Genomic DNA, 25,212 nt, shown 5'->3' with positions numbered 1-25,212 from the left:
AGGCTTGGGATTACCTGATTTGAAATTATATTTTGCAGCTTGTTGTTTAGTTTTGATAAAAGAGTGGAAGTTACTGAGAAACAGAAAGCTTTTGGAGCTAGAAGGACATGACTTGAGATTTGGGTGGCATGGATATTTATAAATCAATTTGTTAGACGTGTCCTACTGAGAATATGGAATAGATGTAAACCCAGGTTGTGTCCAAAAATAGCTTTGCGGCTCTCAGCACAAGAAGCATTTTATAGAAGAGAGATGATAAGTAAACATAAATGCTTAACCTAATGTGACATATTAGATTTTTCTCAAGGAGAATGCAAAATAAAATCAAGAGAAGATTTGGTGACAGGAGGATACACTTGTCAATGGTTTTCTTATGTACAGTTACTAGAAAGATTTAAAGTCGATAAAAGAACTTTTGGTTCTGAGCATTGTAAGACTGAGTTTGAAACAGAATTGTGTACAAATGATGAACATGTTATTGCTAAAATGTATAAACTTTTATTGAAATTTGAAACAGAAGAACAAGTGAAAGAATGTATGATAAAGTGGGCTGGAAATTATGAGTATAATATACAGATGGAACAATAATGGGCTGACATTTACACTATGTGATAATCTTAAACAGAATTTTCATAAAATGTATGATGGTATATGTCACTGGAAAAATTGTCTAGAATGTATAAAGGTACTTCAGATTTATATTGGAAATGTAAACAACGAAAGGGGACATTTTATCATGCTTCGTGGACATGCAAAAAAGCCAGAAAATTTTGGACTCAATTACATATACTAATTCAAAAGATTTTAAAGATTGATATACAACTGAAACCAGATGCTTTTCTTCGGTCTGATTGATAAATATTGGGAAAAAAGTCATGGAACTTTGTTTTTATACATGACAACAGTGAGACTATTATATGCGTAAAGGTGGAAAGATTTGACATTACCCATAATGGAGGAATGGATGGTGAAGATGATAGAACTTGCAGAGATGGTCAGATTGACATCTGATTATAGAAAGACATTATCTAAGCTTAATGTTCTTCAGCAAAGGATCGTTACCTTGTCATGGTGCTGGAGCTTGAGCACCTCAATGATGCCATGAGCTAAACTGTGAAGGGTCACCCAAGACGGGAAGGTCATAACAGAGAGGTCAGACTAAATGCGATCCCTGGGGAAGGTAATGGCAACCCACCCCAGTATTCTTGCCGTGAAAACTAAATGGATGAGTACAACCAGAGATATGTCGGTATACCATCGGAAGATGAGACCCCCAGGTCGGAAGATGGTCAAAATGCTACCGGGGAGGAACAGAGGATGAGTTCAGCTAGCCCCAGACGTGATGACACAGCTAGCTCAAAGCCGAAAGGACGGCTAGCGGCCGACGGTGCTGGTGGTGAACGTTGAATCCGATGTTCTAAGGATCAACACACCATTGGAACCTGGAATGTAAGATCTATGAGCCAGGGCAAATTGGATGTGGTTATTGGTGAGATGTCAAGATTAAAGATAGGCATTTTGGGTGCCAGTGAACTGAAATGGACTGGAATGGGCCACTTCACATCAAATGACCACCAGATCTACTACTGTGGACAAGAGGACCACAGAAGAAATGAAGTAGCCTTCATAATTAATAGTAAAGTGGCTAAAGCAGTGCTTGCATACAATCCAAAAAATGACAGAATGATCTCAATTTGAATTCAGGGCAAGCCATCTAACATCACAGTGATCCAAATATACACCCCAACCACAGATGCTGAAGAAGCTGAAGTAGAGCAGTTCTATGAGGATCTGCAGCACCTACTGGACAACACGCCTAAAAGAGATGTTATTTTCATCATGGGAGACTGGAATGCTAAGGGGGGCAGTCAAATGACACCTGGAATTACAGGTAAGCATGGGCTGGGTGAACAAAACGAAGCAGGACATAGGCTGATAGAATTTTGCCAAGACAATTCACTCTGCATAACAAACACTCTCTTCCGCAGCTTTATACGTGGACTTCCCCAGATGGACAACACCGAAACCAGATTGACTACATCCTTTGCAGCCAAAGGTGGCGGACATCTATACAGTCGGTAAAAACAAGACCTGGAGCTGACTGTAATTCAGATCACGAACGTCTTATTGCACAATTTAGGATCAGTGTAAAGAGATTAGGGAAGACCCACAGATCAGCTAGATATGAGCTCACTAATATTCCTAAGGAATATGCAGTGGAAGTGAAGAATCGATTTAAGGGACTGGACTTAGTAGATAGGGTCGCAGAAGAATTATGGACAGAAGTCCACAACATTGTCCAAGAGGTGGCAACAAAATACATCCCAAAGAAAGAGAAAACCAAGAAGGCAAAATGGCTGTCTGCTGAGACACTAGAAGTAGCCCAAGAAAGAAGGAAAGCAAAAGGCAACAGTGATAGGGGGAGATATACCCAATTAAATGCAAAATTCCAGAGGTTAGCCAGAAGAGATAAGGAATTATTTTTAAACAAGCAATGCATGGAAGTGGAAGAAGACAATAGAATAGGAAGGACAAGAGACCTCTTCCAGAAAATTAGAAACATTGGAGGTAAATTCCAGGCAAAAATGGGTATGATCAAAAACAAAGATGGTAAGGACCTAACAGAAGAAGAAGAGATCAAGAAAAGGTGGCAAGAATATACGGAAGACCTGTATAGGAAGGATAACAATATCGAGGATAGCTTTGACGATGTGGTCAGTGAGCTAGAGCCAGACATCCTGAAGAGTGAGGTTAAATGGGCCTTAAGAAGCATTGCTAATAACAAGGCAGCAGGAGATGATGGCATCCCAGCTGAACTGTTCAAAATCTTTCGAGATGATGCTGTCAAGGTAATGCATGCTATATGCCAGCAAATTTGGAAAACACAAGAATGGCCATCCGATTGGAAAAAATCAACTTATATCCCCATACCAAAAAAGGGAAACACTAAAGAATGTTCAAACTATCGAACAGTGGCACTCATTGCACATGCCAGTAAGGTAATGCTCAAGATCCTGCAAGGTAGACTTCAGCAATTCATGGAGCGAGAATTGCCAGACGTACAAGCTGGGTTTAGAAAAGGCAGAGGAACTAGGGACCAAATTGCCAATATCCACTGGATAATGGAAAAAGCCAGGGAGTTTCAGAAAAACATCTATTTCTGTTTTATTGACTATTCTAAAGCCTTTGACTGTGTGGACCATAACAAATTGTGGCAAGTTCTTAGTGGTATGGGGATACCAAGTCATCTTGTATGCCTCCTGAAGAATCTGTATAACGACCAAGTAGCAACAGTAAGAACAGATCACGGAACAACGGACTGGTTTAAGATTGGGAAAGGAGTACGGCAGGGCTGTATACTCTCACCCTACCTATTCAACTTGTACGCAGAACACATCATGTGACATGCTGGGCTTGAGGAATCCAAGGCTGGAGTTAAAATTGCTGGAAGAAACATTAACAATCTCAGATATGCAGATGATACCACTTTGATGGCTGAAAGCAAAGAGGAACTGAGGAGCCTTATGATGAAGGTGAAAGAAGAAAGTGCAAGAGCTGGCTTGCAGCTCAACCTCAAAAAAACCAAGATTATGGCAACCAGCTTGATTGATAACTGGCAAATAGAGGGAGAAAATGTAGAGGCAGTGATAGACTTTGTATTTCTAGGTGCGAAGATTACTGCAGATGCTGACTGCAGTCAGGAAATCAGAAGAGGTTTAATCCTTGGGAGAAGAGCAATGACAAATCTCAATAAAATAGTTAAGAGCAGAGACATCACACTGACAACAAAGGTCCGCATAGTTAAAGCAATGGTGTTCCCCGTAGTAACATATGGCTGCGAGAGCTGGACCATAAGGAAGGCTGAGAGAAGGAAGATAGATGCTTTTGAACTGTGGTGTTGGAGGAAAATTCTGAGAGCGCCTTGGACTGCAAGAAGATCCAACCAGTCCATCCTCCAGGAAATAAAGCCAGACTGCTCACTTGAGGGAATGATATTAAAGGCAAAACTGAAATACTTTGGCCACATAATGGGAAGACAGGACACCCTGGAGAAGATGCTGATGCTAGGGAGAGTGGAGAGCAAAAGGAAGAGGGGCCGACCAAGGGCAAGATGGATGGATGATATTCTAGAGGTGACGGACCCGTCCCTGGGGGAGCTGGGGGTGTTGACGACCGACAGGAAGCTCTGGCATGGGCTGGTCCATGAGGTCACGAAGAGTCGGAAGCGACTAAACGAATAAACTACAAAACAAGTTTAATGCTGACTGGGAACCCCTTATAGATTTTTTGCATGAAAGAGAAAAAAATGAAATTATGATAGTATATGGTTTTGATGATTAGGAAAAAAATAGATTATAGAAAAAAATGTAAGTCATGTTGTAATCATAGAGAAAGAGGTTAATTTACATTTATACTTATAACTACTGTAAAGAAAATTGGAAGGTACTTCTTTATATTTTATTTCCTTCCTTCCTTCCCTTTTTTCTTTCCTGCACTTTTGTCTTTGTCTTTTTCTTTTCTTTTGTCTTCTTTATTCTAAATATTAGTTCCTGTTAGTTTTTATCTTTCTTTTTTAAAACTTTAATAAAGTTATATAAAAAAAACTAAGCCTAAAAACTGAACTGATTGGGAAAGTTTAGTTTTGAGAAGAGAACTCAGGGAGATTATGATAGCATACTGAAAGTATGTGAAAGGGTGCCACAGAGAAGAAAGCCAAGACTTTTTTTCTATTATCCCAGAGGGCAAGGCAAAGAATTATAAATTTAAACTACAGGAAGGCAGATTTTGGTTGAATGTTAGGAAATTATCCTAACAGTAGAAGCAGTTCAACAGTAGAACCAATTACCCAGAGGACTGCTAGCAACTCTTCAAGGATGGTTTCAATAAGAGTCTGGACAGCCAACTACATAGAGGTTTTAATTTGTATTTCTGTATGGTGCAGAGGATTCCCCCCCACCCACCCCAATCCTCTGTACCATGCAGGAATCCAAATTAAAACATGGCCTAAATGTCCCAATCCAATTGTATGAGTCTATGGTATCTTACACCACATTTTTATTTCATAAATCTTAGTTTCCAACCTCCTGATCATCCTTGTTGCCCTTCTCCGCATCTCTTAAAGTTTCAGTGAATTTTTCTCTAAAATGTGGTATATCCTGAATTTTTCTTCATTTTGTTTATTATAACAATTCATTCTACAGGTTTATACACCCTACATGTGCCCCTTATCACTAAATAGGAATCATCGTTTGAGTATAGCTAACTGGCTTAGCTTGTGATTTCAACTTTCATTGACATTGGCTGGATGTATAACGTAAACCAGGAAGGGAGAACATTTTGCTGACCAGGCGACATACTTAATTTTGGGGATGGGGAAGGGGTAGGAAGCGGGAAACAATGCAAACTGGGCAGGCCTAAATCATGAATTTGGAGTCCATTGGAGTTGGGTGGCCAATAATTTAAATAAATAAATGACGAAGAATAATTTTTTTCCATTTTTATTTTCCTAGCAGGAAGAGGTTAAGATCTTTCTTTAAAAAAATACATTAGAACTTACACTATTTTCATTTATTTTTCAGTTACAAAGGTCAGAACCCATGCTGATGTTTTCAGCAATTGTGCTGTTGCTTTTGAGCCATACTGTTAGAAAGCCTGGAGGGGGGGAGGCAGAAAAAAATGGAATTTGGCGGGTACATAAGGCCCTGGGGCTACAGGTTTTGACTATCTTTGGTCTGCACTATCTGCACAGCTTTTGCAGTATTTATTATGCAAATTCTAGAGGAGGTACTCTTTTATAAGGCCAGCCACATTTAATGGATGCTCTTCATATCCTGTTAATAGTGTAATATTTGTAGCTTCTAAACCCTCCTCCTTTCTCTTAGCATTCTATGGTTCATCTGTGTTGGTAGTGTACGCCGCATATAATGAGAACTGAATGATTTTCTGATGTCCATAGAACAACCTTGCCTGCTCTTATTACTGATGCCAGAAACAATGAATTTTTACTGCCTGTCATTTAGGAATGGGTCTCTCTCTCTCTCTCTCTCTCATCTATCTCCTTGTCTTTCTCTGAATCTTGTCCATTTTTCTTAGGTCCATATTATTTGGAATGTAAGTTGATTAAAATGGTTTCCCCGCTTGTGGTTGAGACAAATATTTTCCTATGCTAGGTATTCCTCCACTTTGCTGTGTTCCTTTCTATGCCTTCTTTTGCTGCCTCTGTTTTTGCCAAAAGTAAATTTTTGGTCAGAGATGTAGCAGGCAATCTTCTCCCCTGTCTGAGACTTGTCACTTAAGTATCAAATTCGTTCACTTCTTCGAGTTTTACAGAAATGTCATGCCTGTGTAGGGCATCTCAATACTGCAGGCTCTCGTTCTTTTCCAACATCTTTCTAGAGTCAGGCATTCCTCCAGCAATAATTATCTTCAGGTTCTTTTGAGATGAATCCCATGAATATTCAGTCCATTGTATATTCAGTCCATAAAACAACACAAGTTTTTTTCCCATTAGGAAGTACTGTGGGCCTGTACTCTTCTCCTTCTCCTGATCTTTGCTACCTTTCATAAAATGATTTGTGTTCTATAGCAGCATTTTTCCCCAGGGTGTGCAGAAGTCTTCCAATATTGCAAACAGTACTGTTATTTATTTCTGTCTTCTGCAGATAATTTTCCATTACGCTCTTAATTCTTGTACAGCATTTTGTTCTTCAGATCAGTTTTCTGCTTCTGAACCTGCAAAAGGTTATTCCAGAGAGTGGAAACTTTTTCAGGCTTTGGACATGGTGAAGAAAAATCTGTAAGAGGGAACCCCTGAATTTCCATCTCATCTGTGTCTGATGAGTATTCTTTCCCTTCTCAAGATGAGGTTCATTTTGTCTACTCAACCAGGACACTAGAGTGCTTCAACCTCCAAAATTTATTATGGGTTGGCAAAGCCAGGTCAAGCACACATGAACATGTTCAGTAATATTCCATGGGCAAAACCCCACTACATAGGAAATATGTATGTATTTACAATCAAGCAGCACGGAAATGCAAGATTATAAGTGTGACTGGTTACAAATTAATTATAAAAAACCCCATAGTTAAAAATAGACCCTAGTTGCCACATTGTACCTGCTGAATGTACCTGCTAATCATCAAACTATAGGTTCAGCTAGCTCTAGTGCCCTGGCCAACTTCCTCTTGAAGCCCAACCACAAATACAATGTAGAAACTATTACTTTCTTCTAATGCTTGCTAAATAGTTGCTTAAAATATTTATTAATATTCAAATGGCTTAAATTCTTCCACAGATGCAACCACCTTGACCTCCCAAATTTCCCCCAAACTCCTGAGATTTCGACTATCTCATCCTCTGTCCTCATGAGATCACATTGATTAATGTCAGAGCCTGATGAAATCTTATGAAGATTTCTTCAATCTTGTACAAGATCTGACAAATGTAAAAAAAATTCAGCCATTTTTAATTTTCTATTGAAAAAATATTCAATTTTGATGAGTCATGAGTACCATTTTGGGGAATAGCTAATATGCTGGTTCTACAAAGGCATCATGTTATTGACCTGTGGAATATTCCATGAACACCCTCCATTAGACTCAATTCTCAGCAGTAATCTTTGTTTCAGAGCCTATAGAAGATACATTTGTAATGTAAATAATCTGTACTTTGTAATGTAAATAATCTGTACTTTCTCTTGTCATATTTTCAGGTTCTGACACCATATTCTATTAATAGTTGTCCAAAACAGGCTTACACTATTATCTCTGTAATAACAAGAACTTTTATTTCACCTTCCAAAACTGTCATTACAAGACCACAGGCTGAACATTATTGCACTTTATTGTCAATCAAAGACAATGCATCCAGCTAGCTGTATAGAGGAATTGTATGCAGGATCTGCTTGTACACATCTTTTTTTTTTTTTACTGGGGAGGAGGTAACTTCTGTCAATTCAGGAGCCACGCTGAGCTTTGCAAAGTGAATTGGAGGCCATGTTTCAAAGTGGGTAGAGTTAGGATCCCTTTTATAATTTTATTTTATTTTGTATTTTTAAAATCTACTACTGGTAGAGAACCTGCCTTCTGTCAAGGGTATGTTTATTTGCTGGCAGCATTATTCACCAGGTCACAGCACTGAGATAGTGTCAGGGTAATTGGCGAAGAAACAATGCTGAGCCAGAGTTGCAACTCTAGTTTCTTTATTGTTTGTATTATACACAGAATCTTGCCAGACTAAAGGTTCCTTAACTGAGCTAAAGGAAAAAATACCCTTGGGAATCTAGGGTGGTGCCAGTCTAACTTTCTTCCTCAGCTCCCCCACACTCTCCAAGCTGTGCAAGCTGTGAGAACGCTTATCTGCCTGGAATGCACTCTCTACTCCCTCAGCTCTGAGCTCCATCACAGACAGACAGACTGACATATTTTTTGTCAATAATATCTCCTACATGTTACTGCTGGTGTTGCTGCTAATTATCCATGCCTGCTTATTGGACAGCTGATATTACATTGATTTATATTACAACAACTATTTCTAATGGCCATTCCACCATCAGCAACCCAGTGAACACTCCTGGCAGCTAACTATATATAATTTCTTAGCCCAAAGTACAGTATATATGTATATACGTGCAGGGCTGCGACTAGGGTCTGTGTCACCTGGGGCAAACATGGATTCCACACCCATTTTGGCTCCCCCCCAGTGCTCATTTTGGTGCCCCCCCCCAGTACAGCGCCCGGGGCACATGCCCCGCTTGCCCCCTCCCCCAGTTGCGGCCCTGTATATGTGTGTATATCTATCTATCAATGTACTAGGAATCAACTTGGCAAGGCTAAATGTTAAAAGAACAGCAACAGTTCACTTCCATTGTCCATTTCTACCTTGCATCCTCTTTTGTGATTTATGCCACTCCTTTTCTTCCATTTTAAATGCCAAATTTATTCTGAAAATAACAAGACAAATCCCAAGTTACCCATCTCTCTTCAGATGCATTAGCCTTGTAAGGGAGAATATGAAGTGATTTTCTTTTGTTAACAGCTCAATATGTAATACTGGCTCAGAACAGGTATATTTTCAGAAGAATTCATCTTGTCCAAAGTGCACTGCAATCTGTGGAAAAGTTGTTATGCCTTACTGATATCCACAGGACTTCAGCCCAGCTCTGGTTCAACTGAGTCCAGAATGTGCTAATTCTACCCGTAAAGTGATAGACAGATAGATATGAATAGAAAACTATTAAAGATAAAGTACCCTTATCACTAAGAGCTGCCATGCAGCCATTTTGTAACAATGAACAACTAGTATTAACAGTAACTTTGCACATAGGATGAAAGTTTTATTAGCCTACTAAGAAAATCTAGTAGTACACTTTCCAGATGCTCACACATGCTATGACATGTCTTCATAATGGCCTGCTCCTGGTGATTTCCTTAATTTCAGAAGAACATACACAGTTGTGCCTTCTTTGAATTCCACAAAGCATTTTAATCTTCCCTTCTCCTATATCAGAAAGAATCAGTTTTTGAAAAAAAAAAACTTGGTTTCTTTCAATTGTTGAAAATAATAATCACTGCCACCCTTGCCCAAAAGCAAATAAAATTCAACACATTCAAAATCAGCATCTTTCTTTTGGCCCAATTTTCAGAATTGACTTGCATTTTTCCCCTTAAAAAAAAATCATCTGAAACGGTTTAGAAACTGCAGTTGATCCAAAATATGGCCACAAGATTACTAATTGGGACTGAATGTTTTCACCTAATTATGTCTGTGGCTTGACAAATCCACCAGCTCCTAGTTCCCAAGGGTAATGTAAGTACAAATTTAACTTTCCAAGTTCTAAATTACTTTGGAGCAAGGGATCCAAAAGATCATTTTCTGCCATACATATGTCTGCTCACACCGTAATCTTGGAGGTACTCTCCCACTGCACCCACCAAATAAAGTGAGGCATAAAATTATTGTTAGGGGAGAACATTTTCCACAGTAATAATGCTGTAATAGAACATTTGTCTCTGAAGGTCTTGAATGGTGCATTGTCTCTGGGATCTTCCTTTCTTTTGGTTTTTTCTCTTCTTTTAAATAACTCATGTAGTTTGAAAATGTCAGGATTGAAAATGGTGCTCTCATTGGAGAGTTCCTATAAATTTTATTTATTGTTTTTAAAAGTTTTGATGTTGTGCTTGTTTTATATCTTAAATTGCTTTTCATTATATTTATGGCGCATACCCCATGTGAATATTGTAATATGGGATTGTGTTCAACTATCTTAAATACATTCGTATATTTTATGGGTTAGCCTGAAGCTAAGTTTCTAAAAAATTAAATAAACTAATGGTCATATATCTGTATCATATAACATGCAGTTTTTCAGAACTTAATATGGTGAGTTGGGAAATTTGCCTCCTCATAGTTTTCATACACAGAAAAGGCTCCGTTTATATCAAGGGAATATGCTTTCTCTCTCTCTTTCTCTCTCTTGGCAGATGAAGATTATCAGAGGGCAAATATTGGATGGCCACTGAGGTATTTAGATTAATCTAATAGCTCTGAGTTATACTTGGTGTTCTTCTAGCTGAAGTTTATATTGTGCAATTGCTCTACCTCAGAATTTGGCAGTGGGCAGTCTAGATTTTGTTGATTTCCTATTGCTTCTTCCATCTTTGTTTTTTTTTCTCTTAAAATCTTTTTTTCAAAACACAAACACAATAATTTGGAAATCATCCCTTAATCTGACATCTAGCTCAGGCTTTAAAAGGGTCTGTTGGATTTTTACTTTTCTTCTTTTTTTTTCAAAATGATATGTCAAGCTAAATTAAGTCACATTTTCTTAGCTTCTAGTGTGGTAACTAGATTTAAGGCACTGGCAGATGGCCACATTAAAGTGATATCCACCAGACTTTTAGCCAGTAGAGATGTATGCCAACGTAAAATTTCCTGCCCTAATTGCTACACACTACCACTGTAGTCATGTTGTTGACTTGTACTGTCCTTATTGGGTTTTTTGGGGGGTGGTGCCTTTGAGTGTTGACTCCTGGCAACTGCCTGGACTAGTCCCTGCAGTTTTCTTGGCAAGGTTTTTCCAAAGTGGCTTGCCATTGCCTCCTTCCTAGGGCTGAGAGAGAGTGACTGGCCCAAAGTCACCCAAGGCAGGACTAGAACTCACAGTCTCCCAGGTTCTAGCCTGATGCCTTAACCACTACACCAAACTGGCTGTATTGCTTTATTTTATTGCTTATTGCTTTAATGTCTGCAAAATAATGAGTGGATTCCCCTACCTTCATTTCCCTTTCTACCAAGCACTGGTGATTATCAGGAAAACTACCACTGTCACTCTCCCTAGCATGGATGCAGCAGGGTTAGGTGGTTATAGAGTGTTTGGAAAGACATGTTTGTCAAGATGTCCACCTAACAGGTCCAGGGCCAAAGTGCTCCATGCCTGTGATCAGTCACTTGGATTAGTTCTCAAAGAGCACCAGCTGAAGCAGGGATGTCCTCAGGTTATGGTAAAAATAGGGAAGATGGTAGCTATGATGGTGGGATTGAAACTCCACCTGTTTTGTGGGGGTGTCAATGCACATAAAAGACAGGTAGAGCTTTGATCACATGGTTGTGGCCACCATCCTGATTTTTTAAAATCACATCTGCAGACACTTCTGGGCTGAAGGGGATGAATATTACTTTAAAATTGCTCTTTCTGTGGTTTACTTCTGGTTGTTTCACTTAGGGACTGGGAACAAGAAGGGAGCAATACTGTGGGACCAAGCATGTGAGTGTCCTCAGAATATAGTTGTACGGTGGTACACTGCAAGTAGGGACAGGGCTCAGAAAACCAAAATTGGCTGCAATGAAGGAACAGTGAAATGGTTATGTCACACTATTACGTTATTATCCAAAGAAAGAGGTTCTGGCAGGATATTTTGTCTCTGGCACCAAAAAACTTTTGCTAGCCTTGAATTTTACATAAATTGACATTATGTGTGGGATGCCCTTTGCTAGTCTATTCTTCAGAACAATAACAACATTGCTGTGTTCCTGATCCTATATGTGGTTTCTCTGCACTCTCTTCTCTCCCCTCCCCTCCCTAGGAGTAGGTCTCCAGTCTACAGGAAATTGAAACTCCTATTTCAAGCCTGTTGCCCATATTTTCTCTGTCCCTCTTCCACAAATTGAAAGAATAAGGGCGGGGAGGGAGGAAGCAGCCAACGATGGAGCAATGTGTGTGATTTCACGCATCCCTCCCAAAAGTCATCATGAGCTGCCTGCTACCAATGTAATTGCAGCAGTTCCAAATCATTACTCACAGGACAGACACCACTGGGTCCAATGTTTTCCTACTCCTATTAATCCTGTTGGTGCCAACCAAGAACAAGCGATAGGCCTTCATGTTCAAAGAAGCCCTCCAGCCTAAAAGAACCCTTTCCCCGAACATCTGTCCAACTGGAAACAAATCTTCACCCTTGAGGCCTGTTGCACTGTTGTAGGGGCTTCAGGGCAATCTCATTTTTCCATGGGAATCTCCATGGGAATCTCCATGGGAATCTGCTGGGGAGTGCGAGCTGCATACAAGTTTCTTGGTGTTCCTTTTCTTTTGCTGCTGCTGAGTTTTTGGCATGGAGTAATGGAAAACTGGCTGACAGAGTTTGGTCTGTATGAGGCCCTCTGCCAGACGATGGGTGATCAGGAGGTGCCCAATTATGCTGACCATTACCATGAGGACCATGGCCAGATTTGAGAAACATTGAGCAAAGTGGCCACCAAGAAGCCTCTACTTTGTGGCTGGCAGAACTGACAGATGTCAGCCCTCCCAGGTAACCAGACAGGAAACACAACTAGATGAGCTCATTCTACTTCATTGTAAGGCTACATTAACAGAATCTTGCAAGTCTGAAAGTACAAATCTCCCGCTGTCTCTTTTTACAGCCTGATGAATCAGGGCGGATCCTTCCTAAGTTTCTTTCTCTGACCATTAAGCTGCTGTGGGCTCCTCCCTCTCTTATCTGATCATTTCCTAGGCAGCATCTCTTCCCCTTGTCCCTGAAGGTTATTCTCACATACCAGTACAGATGTAGGCTGAGAACAGCACTAGAAGCCATCCTGGCTGGAAGCATGTTTTCAACATCTCCCCGTGCCCGAGAGTGATAGGTTTGGATAGTATTTGCAAGCAACCATGTAAAGTACAAACGACACAGACATGCATCTGGACATTTTTAGTATCTGTGATTGCTTCTTTGGAGAATCTGGGCTTAACAGACTTCCTGTATATAGTAAGTACACATGGTGAAATAAATGCAAATAAACACAAGTAAATTATCCACACTTTATATGTGACTTACAAAAATACACTGCCTACTTGCTTTATTTATTAAGCACCTTGCCAATCTGTTTGCCTTAATTCAACAATAGTTTTTTTTTAAACACACACACACACAAACACACATACACACAATTAAATGCAAGTAGTCCTGAAATATGCTATATCATGTAAGAAAAATCTTATCTGTAGGCACTGATGGAGGTAGGGGGCTCAGTGCATGTGAGCCTATTGTCTGCAGACAATGGAGAGATGTACTTGCTGAGAGCATTTTGCTCATGTTCTCTCCAGAGTTTGTTCTGCATCCAGTAAAGATAGAATGGTCCAAGAATTATTCCCCTCCCCCTTGGGCTCTGCACACAGGCATTATTCCCCCTCTGTGATAATTCTTTCATATAGTTCCATGATGCGCTTTCTCCTCTACTGGCAACAGCAAGTGAGCAAAGAAGACAAAAAGCTCTGTGGAAAAAAGTTGGCAGATGGCAGGCAACTACTCTCCAGCCATTGTTCTTTTCAGCCTCTGCTGCCAGCTCGAGGAGAAAAGGCATGTCGCTTCACATTCAGATGGAGTCTTCTGTAAATGCTCTTGTACAATAATGGCTTAGAAGGCATGAAAAACTAAGAAGGGCCATGAATAGGGGGATGAATTTGGAAAATGTCAATGTAATGGTTGCCAGATTGGGGACTTTACAGAGTCACGGGGAGATGAATCTCCCCCCCCCACCCCTCAGCTGAAGCTTAAGTACACAAGTATGCTTTATAGGCAGTGTCACGTGGCCATTTAATATCCCATTGTATACAGAAGTAGCCTTCAATCTGTGGAGCATCAGTGTCTTCAAGTCACTCAAAACCCAGTGATCACCTCTTACTTTTTAATTTCCTTTTTTTTAAAAGGAGAGAACGCTCATATGATTTTCATGTGCACTAAATGCATTGGTGGTAGCAGTGGGATCACTACAGTAACTCCACCTTTTGGTGACAGAAAAAAGTCAGTGTACCAATGTTTTGATCAGTAAATAAGCAAACTATGTGCTTACATCAGATCTACCGCAATGTATATATCCTGAAAATGTTCTCTGTGTGATCTGGAATCCTGGAAAAACAGAGCTGCTGATTCCACTGCATAAGTAGTTACATATATTTACCTTACTTGGAATGTGTGTATTTCCCCATCACCATGAACAAGTGAGCTTGTGATATCACACTCATCTACACTCTCTTTCTCTCCCCCCACCCAGAAGGTCCCACATTCCAGGTAAGCCCCAGATCGGAACATTGTAGGACTATATACCATACTTCCAAGTATCTGGATTGTGAACAGAGGGGAAAGTGGCATTCATTTTCTAAAATAAAAAAGACCCTGAAGTTGGCATAAGTGTGAGGATCTAAGTGACTGTGAATTATCATTAAGTCATTTGCTTAATGCCAAACTGGTAATTGGTGACATTTGAATCAAGGATTGCCTAGCCGATTGCTTACAGTCATAGGCATCCTTAAACTAGGGATGGACAACTCGACAGTTTTGATTTTGTTCAGTTCCTCATTTCTTCACCCTTAAACTCACTCCCTTTCATTTTGGATTACCTTGCAATTTTTAAAAAGTATTATAATTGTATTATCTTCTACACATTGTTCCTAACAATTGCCTTTTTGTATGCCTTTTAATGAACACTTTTGTACTTAATTTTTAAAGGTTTGGATGCTTTTTTCAGTAGTAGTTACGTTTTTGGTTGAGCAATTGAATCAGAAAATGGAGAAACGTGCAGATTTTAAAGTGCAGGTGATGTTTTGTCCCCAAACTTCAAATTAAGTAAATAATTCATTTCCCATTCTTATTTTATCACTGCATCAGAAATTGCATGATGTGTGTAATTCTGGTTCCAGGAATAACATATTAGGAAGCCAATGTGTTATCAGGTACAAGCACAATCAGTATCACAAGCACAATCAGTATCACAAGCACATTGCATTGTTATTCCTTCACAAAACCCTTCAATGGTATGCACTGTGTGTCAGATTTTAATTGGGAGGACCAAGATTTAAAACTTCACTTGCTCATGATTTGCCAAAACATCCAGGATCCACTGCCTACTGAACAGTCCACAGTTTGTCAAATAGAAAATGACAAATTCTTGCAAGTTGAATGTAATATGTTCTGGAACTGATAACAAAAGCAAAATAAACAAGCAAGAAGTCATCATGATTGATGGCTAACAATCCAAGGAATCAGAGGGCACAGGGAGACAAGTTCTCAATACAGCAAGTAGATTTCCCATCTGTCCCCCCTGCAGATCCCTGTCATTCTTCAAGAAAAGAAACCAAGTTAAAAGTGACTGATAAGTTAAAATTAAAATAAGGCTGTAAGTATGTGTACTTCAAATTTATTTTCACCCAAATCAGCAGGACATTAGATAAAGTGTGTTTGAAATAGAACATTACTACGAAATATACAAGTCTGAAGGAGTCTTGGAGTACCTTTTCTGACTAACTAATTTTACTAAAAAGGTTTAGTTTTCATGAGCTTCAGCATCTGATGAAGTTGCATCTGATGAAGTGAGCCACATCTCACGAAAGCTTATGGCAGTGTTTTTCAACTTAGCAACTTTAAGATGTGTGGACTTCAACTCCCAGAATTCCCCAGCCAGCCATGGTCCACACATCTTAAAATTGCCAAGTTTGAAAAACACTGGCTTATGCCTTTTAATAAAATTGGTTAGTCAGCAAAAGTGCTCCAAGACTCTTTCTTATTTGACTCTGTATGTCGATGTGCGCTTTCCTTTCCAGCGTGTTTTGGAAACTCGTCCCCCCCCCTCCCCACCATAATCCAGGTGTCTGTTGGCTAGTCAGCCATCCCAAGTCTGAAGTGCTCCAGGAGTCTTAGGACGGCAACTCTCAGAATTCTCAGCCAGCATCACCAAAGGCCATGCAGTCTTGGCTAGGAATTGTGAGAAGTGCAGTCTCCCCACATCTGGAGGATACTAGATTGGGGGAACGCAGGGAGAAGTAGCAACAGTTGTCCAAATGTCCAGTGCACATTCTGTAAACAAGGGAATAATCTAATAGCCTACAAATTATATGGACCCTGGTCATATTTGTGCATTTTGAAGTAGCCCACTTCAGTATAGGAAATTGCAGCAGAATTAGCACAAGAGATTCAAATCTTTGCCAGAGTTAGCTGATCTCCTTTAAGTCAGTAAACTTAAAGGTAAACTAAAAGGTTCCATTCATTTTACAGGCTCCCAGCTGGTTCCTTCATCTTTTACATGAAGTGTAAGCCAAATGGCCTTATATTTCTTATTTCTTAATGTTTCATCCTCCTGGCACACCTCCTTCTCCTTAATTCCATCTCTTTTCCCTCTGCATTCTTTCTTCAGGAACATGCATCCAACTCAGAGCAATTTGTTTATCCACAGCTTTATGTGTTGTTTTTTTTGTTTTTGTTTTTCTTTCTCTCTCTCCTTCCCTTTTCCCTATCCCCATCTCATACATAGCTAAAGAAAGTTCACTGGGAGAGACCGAACTACAGCCAGGATCTGATTCTGCTGGAATGGATGGTAGTTACCTCAGCGTGAAAGAGACCAATGTGAAGGCATCCCAGGAGAGGGCAAGTAATGATCTTCCCAGTCCAATGGACAAGACTGATTCAGAGAGCAACAAGGGCAAGAAGAGGCGTAACCGCACCACCTTCACCAGCTACCAGTTGGAAGAGCTGGAAAAGGTCTTTCAGAAGACCCATTACCCAGATGTCTATGCCAGAGAGCAGTTAGCCATGAGGACAGATCTCACTGAAGCCCGAGTACAGGTAAGGGCAGAAACTGTAGGATATGGAATCAAGGGAACTGGTAAGTCCACAAAGCTCCATGTCTACAACTACAATAGCATACAGTATAATATCCAAGAGAGCCCTCATTGATCTGCTATCATGCAACTACTAAATCATCTAGCAATGCTCCCTTGCATGGTTTTAGTTTTACTTCCCCTGACATCATCCCTACAACCAATTTATCAAGCAGTGTTTCTTCTCGAGTGGGTGGAAGAAGAGAAACTGTGAGGATGTCTGTTAATTACATAAAACGTCTGGATGATCTCTTCTAGAATTTTCATGTAGATTAATAACCAAAAGGAATAATAAATCAGAAAGCAAACAATGGGGCAAATCGCAGGTACACATTATAGAACAATTCCTGTATTTAGTTAAGAAACTGCCAAAATGGCTTCATGGTCATCTGCACTCAGCACCAAGTGAGACAATAAAGATAGGTGGTCCATTGTGTTGAAAACCTCTAAGAAGTCTTTCAAAATGAAAAGCTTAAATCTCCTTTCCTGGTGCAAAGAAGTAATGAAAGTTATTCTATATCCAGATGCAAATCTGATAAGAATCAAGCAAATATATGACACCAACCAATTTTCTAGCTTTTTCTAAATCTCTGAATTCACAGTCAAGCCATAAGATATCTGAGTGGAAACCAGAGTCCTAGAGAAATACTTCCAGACAGCGAGTCTTTCATCTATCAAAGCCTCCCAGTTCCAATTCAAAATCCAGGTAACCTTGCTCTGGACTGTTCCAATCATTTGCAATCTTCTCCAAAATTGGAATTAGAATGCAAAATTGGAATGCAACAAGGACAGGGCTGTTTTTATGCATGGAACTCTCAGCCAACCTGCCCACAGCTGCCAGCCTGTCTTGCTCTGCCCTTCCCCATTTATGCTGAAATATATCCTTCTTTCTCATCTTCAGAGAAATAAAATACACTTTTAAGCACCTTTCCCAAGTACTGTAGTGTTCCTTTGTCCACTATACAACTGCAATTGCTGACAGCCAGATCTAGGATCCTTCTAGTGCTTGTGTATAGATGCCTTAGGCATGAGCCATAGGCTCTATATCAATTTGCTTTATTATATTTTTATATGAGCCAGCTTGGTGTCATCAGGCTAGAAACCAGGACACTGTGAGTTCCAGCCCTGGCTTAGGCACAAAGCCAGCTGGGTGACCTTGGGCCAGTAACTCTCTATCAGCCCTAGGAAGGAGGCAATGGCAAACCACTTCTGAAAAACCTTGCAAGAAAACTGCAGGGACGTGTCCAGGAAGTCACCAGGAGTCAACACTGACTCGAAGGCCCATCATCATCATCACCATCATCATTATATTTTTATATGCATCTAAGATAGATATATAGTACCTAAAAGTGGGTGAATCAGAGAAACATGTTTATAATATTACATGGCTACACTTACCAGCAAGCAAGCAAGAGAAACAGCTATCAAGGGCAAGCCCAGGGTTGCTTCCTTACATTGTGTACAATAGTCCTGTTACAAATTGAATGCTTAATTCAAGATGACAGGTTTCTGTGCTCTACTTCTGGTATTCAACAATGGCAGCCATTATATACAATTCTTGGTACACTCATTACTAAAACTTCTTCAGAGAAGCTCAGTGCTACAGCCGATGTTTTGAAGGTACAGGTAGTCTTTGGTTCACGACCATTCATTCAGTGACTATTTGAAGTTACAACAGCACTGAATGAGGACACTTATGGCCGGTCCTCGAACTTATGGCCGTTGCAGCATCCTGTCACATGATCATGATTCAGGCACTTGGCAACCAGCTCACAATTACAACAGTTGCAGTGTCCCAAGGTCACATGATTGCTATTTGCAACCTTCACTGCCAGCTTCTGACAAGCAAAGTCAATGAGGAAGCTGGCAGGAGGACAGAAATGGCAATCATGTGACATTGCACCTAACAACCATGTGGAATTCGCCTAATGACAGCAACTGGAACTGCCATCATAAGTCAGTGTGGTCATGTGATATTGTACTTTATGACTACGTCACTTAGTGACAGAGCTCCAGGTCCCAATTACCGTTGTTAACTGAGGACTACCTATAGATGTTCAATGGGCAATTCTCAGCATCTCTAGTTTAATTGGAAAGCCAGCTAGTGGCAGTCAGTATGAACAGTATTGAACTTGATGGGCCAACTGTCTGAAATTGAACATAAGTTAGCTTCCTGTGTACAGCTCTTCAGGTATACCTGAAGATGCACAAAGAATATATATAAGATGCAAAAGAATATATATGGATATTCCATATCCATCTTCTCTACATGATACAAGGATGAGCAATAGGTGACCCACACTCTATCTGCAACTCCTGAAACATCCTGATATCATGGACACTTTTTTTGTTATGCCACAAGAACGGCTCTTCTAACTGGCTGGGAGGATAAGTTATATAGCAGCGCCTAGTTTTTTTAAAAAAATTGTTTACTCTTGGCAATATATGTACATATTTGTCTGCTTGTCTGCTTGCAATATGTACATATTTGTCTGCTTGCAATTAGCCTAAAAATATAACATGTATAACAATATAGCAACATATAAGACACAATAATAAATTGTGCGAAATCAATCAAAAATAGTGCCAACCCAATAATTCTCTTAACATTTCCAGAAAAGCTCCATTTTACCAATTTCCAGAATGTCATCAGGTTGGATATCAACCCAATGCTGGAAGCTATTTCATAAATTAAAGCCATCACCTAAAATCTCCTTTTCCGGGCTCTTGGACCTCATACATCATAAAAATGGGGAACCAAGAGTAACTTGATATCTAGGAGCCAAACCATAACGGGCAGGCCTGTAGCAAAGGTATTACATGGCTGTGGTGGTGCTCAGTCAATAAATGGGTTGTTACTGTTTGCACCAACTGCAGTTTCTGAGTGGTCTTCAAAAGCAGCATTGAACGGCATGCTGCAATAGTCTAATTGGGCGGTGGTGAAGGCGTGAGCTACCTTAGCCAAGATCAGCTGGATATACAGTTGCTTACAGTTGCTTTTTAACAACTGGTCCTGTTTGGGAGCTGTTTCTTTCTGTATTGCTTCTTTCCATTGTGTGGAGTGCTGAGAAACCTTTGTTCATCCCAGAGTTCTCTCTTGTTAATGAAAATCTTTTTTAGTGATGACCCTGCACTGTGGAAGGCTTTTGAAAGCAAGGTGAAATGTCAGACTTTGCTGGAGTAAAATCCTTGCTGAAGAAGAAAGAGCAGGAGGAGGAGGGGAAAATAAACGTAAAGCAAAAAGTAATATATCTTGATCCCCTTTTTCCCATAAAACCTTGGGAGGCTAGTGGAAGAAGCGGAAAGGCTGAGCTAAGCCTGCAGGAAATTAAACATGAAATGAAAATAAGCTAAAGCGATTCGGCTCTCTTATCCCAAGCTCCAATTTCCCATTCCAAGCCACTGATAAAATGGTGTCTAGTTTCAGTGATTAAACACAAATTTTGGCTCTTTTCCTGTATTAAAACAAGAGAACAAGACTCTTGCCCTCAAAAATAAGGGGAAGGACAAGCAGGATGAAAAGCAGGGTTGTGGAAGTGTTTGAGGGAATCAGTTGAGGCAAGAAACAGTGATCATGAGAAAAGAGACTGATGTGTGGGTGTGGGAATGTGGTCTGTGTGAGTGACAACTTGCTTGGAGTATATTAGGGATGAACCATGAGCAAGGGTCAGAAAATAACACAGAGTTATATATTTGATATTCCTGCATTAAGTATGGTTCTTTCTTTACCAAAATGATGCCCTCAACATACAAATAGGAAGTTCTGACAAGTTTGAAATACATTTGTTTTTAAATGAAACCTATAGGAACAGATGTCTGTTCCTTTTATAGCCCAGGCAACGTTTGTCAGGGCCACCACATGCTGAGGTAAAAAAACTCCTTATACTAGAACTAAAAAGTGGGAAGAAGGGAACCAAAAGTATCTGGCCTGTCAAGTGAGTTGTTCATGAAATTAATCTTCTTGGACTGCTTCCATTTTCTTCCTCTGCTGGAGGTGACAGAAACAGCTTATTCCAGTTTTTCTCAACCTTAACAAATTTAAGATGTCTGGACTTCAACTCCCAAAATTCCCCAGCCAATCTTAAAGTTGCCAAGGTTGAGAAACACTGGAATATTTCCTTGCCCTGAATGTTTCATGGTTTTCCTTCTTAAACGTAAATTGTTTACAATTATAGTAGCAGTAGGAATAGTAGAAATAGCATATCTTCCAATATATAATCTGCAGTTATGGGAACTCTATAGCAATCTAACTAAATGGTGGTCTCTACCACATGAAGTATTGTCAACTTTTTTGTAAATAGTTCTCCTATTTTTCTAAATCAAAGGGAGAAAGTGTCCAATTACAGTGGATGGCAGCAACTTAGCCAACTTGAACTGATCTCAAAAGGGAGAGGATAATATGAAGTCAAGAATCAAGTTCAACTTGAAAGAGACATTATTATTAAAGAGGAAAATACATGTTTTGGTGACACCCAATGAAAGATTTCCTGCCAGAACAATTTCCCTCCACAAATTTGGGAAATGGCATGTGGAAAATATTAAGGTTTCTTGCCCCACTGTTAGGGTGCCAGTGCAGATTAGCCCCACTCCCTCTATGGCTGCTGATGAGAGGAAGTCATGATGTCATATAATGTCCATGTTAGGGGGGAACTCAGAATTGGTGATGCTGTTCCAAGTAGCAAATGTAGTTGGCCATAATATATAGATCTGTCCCTAACATAACAAATACAGATATACTCAAAGATGATGTCTGTCTTCTTGCTATTTTAGATATCTTTACTAAGATTATAAGACTGTTAATTCATATGGCAAATGGCTCCTTCCTTCCTTCCTTCCTTCCTTCCTTCCTTCCTTCCTTCCTTCCTTCCTTCCTTTCTCATATGACCCTGCCAAAAGGGAAGAGTTTAGAAAAACAGTGTCTTAAATCAGAGTAGGCAGCCTTTGATGCCTGAGGAAATCAATGCTGGGGAAAACAAAAGTCACAACAGATAGGACAATGGCACAAAGTGGGAATGGGCTGGGATTCCCCCCTCATCCCCATTTTTTCTCTTTTGGGAATGGAATTTCCCTTGCTTTTAAAACCTGTGTTAAAGCCTCTTTTAGGGCTTAAAGTGGTTTTGTGCTGAACTCATTCAAGTGCTGAATTCCAAAAGTCCAGTCAGGACTTCTAGCAATCACAGGAATGCAGTTCAGGTGCTGTATGAAGCCATTCCTTGGAAGTTTGCTCCCTTTTCCCTCCTTAAACTACATACAGTTTATATGGCCATGTGGACTGACATTTTAAACTATGCCTGGGAATAGCCTGGAAACCAGCATAATCACTTAATAACTGTGGACTATAATATGAAGACCCCAAATGAAACTACTAAACACTCAGTCTCTGTCTCTCTGTGTCTTCCTCAATGCATGTGTGAGAGTGTGTATATAGTGGCTTGGCTTGTATAATTTATATAAATTAAAGATTCATCCTTACTTGATGCAGAATCTGAATTATTTTAGCAAAGACAAATATGCCTACTATATGAATGTGAATGGTATGAAAATGAAATCAACAAAGATTTGGGTTACAATAGGTACGTTTGCACATATCGGCTAAGGCTCTGTTATGAACTAACAGTAGCCTTTGTTGAAATAACCCAGAAGGTGGCTCTTGTCAACAGTAGTGAATTATCATTTTGAAAGGATTTACTAACATTGTTTTCAGGATTTGCCAAATACTGAATCTTGTATGTGGTGGGACTAAATTGAGGATTTGGCTTGAGACCAGTTCTGACATTCAGAAAATAACTTATTCAAGTTAGGTTCCACTATGTGAGATTTGGTGAGCTTTCTGACTCCCACCAATTAGGAGGGAAATAGAGAGTTGCTTAAGAAAGGGTTGCCTGTGATTTTGTTGGTGGTGGTTTCGGGGTTTTTTTTTCCCTTCAAGTGGAATCTTTCGAGTTTTGGGAGGTGAGAGATTAGCTAATCCCCCCTGCCATTAGGCGTGGTCTTCAGAAGTTGCAGATACAGTGAAGTGATGCCTTGCAAGCAATTTGCAGATTACAGAAGTATTTTTAATAATAATTTTACTAAACATTATAATTAAACAGATAAAAACTAACACAAACTTCAAAAAAGAAAAAAGAATTTTAAAAATTTTAAAAATAGAAAGTGCAGAAAAATATTGATAGAAAAATAAAAAGGAAAGAAAAAGTAAAAAGGAAAGAAATATATAAAGAAGTAACTTCCCCCTTCATCACAACAGGTATAAACAATTTTAACAGCTTATTACCTTCTCCTAAAATACAACAAGAAATCTCTTCATCCCATATCCCATCTCATATCTATAAAGAGATCCTTACAACCTCATCATTTAGTCCTGGTCAGCAAAAGTCCATTAAGGGTTACCAGAAATAGCAACATATCTATTTTAACCTTGATCAGATAAACCCACTTCCTTCCTTTTACTTTTAACAGTCTTGATCTTTAATCCCTTCAAATAATGTCCTAGACTAGAGCTTTTCTTTTCATTTTTTTGTTGTCTCTTCTCACAAAATCCTTCAGAACTGTTAATCTCTTTTGTAGATCCAATATAAGGAAGTTATCCAAGTCATTCTTTTGGTTTGACACTTGCACATCCCTTTCAGTTATTAAGATACCAGACGGTTTCATCTGTATATCCAGTGTAACATCTTTTTCCATATCACTCTTGCAGCCTGTCATTTTCAAATCCACTTTCAGATCAGTCCCAGTCCCATCTGGTAAAACCTGTTTCTCTTCTCTAACATCTCTTAAAAGCTGTCTGTCTATAATGGCAGATACTTTTAAGATTAACTTCTGGATCCATTGCTTACATATATCCTTGAACATGTCCAGTGTTAAACTAGTTTTGTTCCATTCTGTGTAAATAAGTCAAATTTAAGTGTTCTTCTCCTTTAATTGTAATCTTTAGTTCCCTCTGGTTCCCTCTAGTGTCCAATGTTCAACTTCCCATCCTATCATGTTTTCTTTCAAGAATTCAAAACAACAACACTTCCTCACAGAAGGATTCCCACAGTCAATTTCAAAATCTTATTTGAAAACCATCTGGACCCCTAGTCCATTTATAACTTTCCAGAATCAATGTTCTAATCACCCTTTTGCTGTTTATTCCAAAAAAATATTTTTTATGTCCTTAAACTTGTTTTTAAAACTTCTTTCATTAAGGATTAAAGGAAACTCACCCAGTATATCTTATAAAAGTTGTCAATCAAAAGGTTCTACATAGCTGAAGAGCAATTAATAAGCAATTTCCAAAAGTGATTAAGTAATGAAGCTCCGCAGAACTTTGTGTCCATAAGGCGGCTGTGAGCTTGGTGGATATCCCTTGACTTCCAACTACTCAACTCATGAACCAGCTGCAGAATCCTCAGTTCCTGCGGTTTACTCACAAGGAGCAGCTGTCCGGAGTACAAGTGGGCAATCTCACAATCTCTCCTTTATCCAGAGAGATTTGGCCGACCAGAAAATGCTGTCTGGCCACCAATCTCACCACAATGCCATCTCAACTCCCTTGGAGATGTCTAGTTCACCATGAGTTCTCACAGGAAACACCCAGATTACAGAAGTTTTGATGAAGGGAAGTTGGAGTTAGTCTCCTTTAAATTCTGCCTTTCATTTTAAAAAGAATGTGCCTTAACTTATTCCCTGAGAAAAACAGATGACATGTTCAGGCAAAGAATAATATAAAACTCAACCTCCCCTCTCCCATAGTACTGTGATTAATAAGCCCTGATGAACTATTTTCTGGCTCTGTTCACACACATTCTTAACTGGGTCAAGGAGGGGTTTGGGTATGATGCAAATGCTGTTACATAGTCAACCTCCAAAACTAACCTGGGGGAGTTAACTTTAGCCCCAAACTGACCTGGAGCTAAAGCAACTCCTTCCAATTAACTATGTCATGCTTTCAGAACCTCAGAAAAACAGGGTTTCTCTAAAGCAGTGTTTCTCAACCCTAGCAACTTTAAGATGTGTGGATTTCAACTCCCAGAATTCCCCAGCTAGCATGCTGGCTGGGGAATTCTGGGAGTTGAAGTCCACA

At 39.6% G+C, this 25,212-nt stretch overlaps 1 protein-coding gene across 1 annotated transcript in view; it reads left to right on the top strand.

Moving 5' to 3' along the window:
* Positions 1-25,212, top strand: part of ALX4 (ALX homeobox 4) — a 72,030-nt gene that overhangs the window by 38,175 nt on the left and 8,643 nt on the right. The window contains exon 2 of the mRNA XM_063293278.1: positions 16,802-17,112. Within this exon, the coding sequence (XP_063149348.1) occupies positions 16,802-17,112 (311 nt within the window). The remainder of the gene's footprint in view (positions 1-16,801; positions 17,113-25,212) is intronic.

The sequence above is a fragment of the Candoia aspera genome, chromosome 1 (genome assembly GCF_035149785.1).
Source record: "Candoia aspera isolate rCanAsp1 chromosome 1, rCanAsp1.hap2, whole genome shotgun sequence".
Classification (NCBI taxonomy): domain Eukaryota; kingdom Metazoa; phylum Chordata; class Lepidosauria; order Squamata; family Boidae; genus Candoia; species Candoia aspera.
This window is presented reverse-complemented; position numbering and strand designations above follow the sequence as displayed.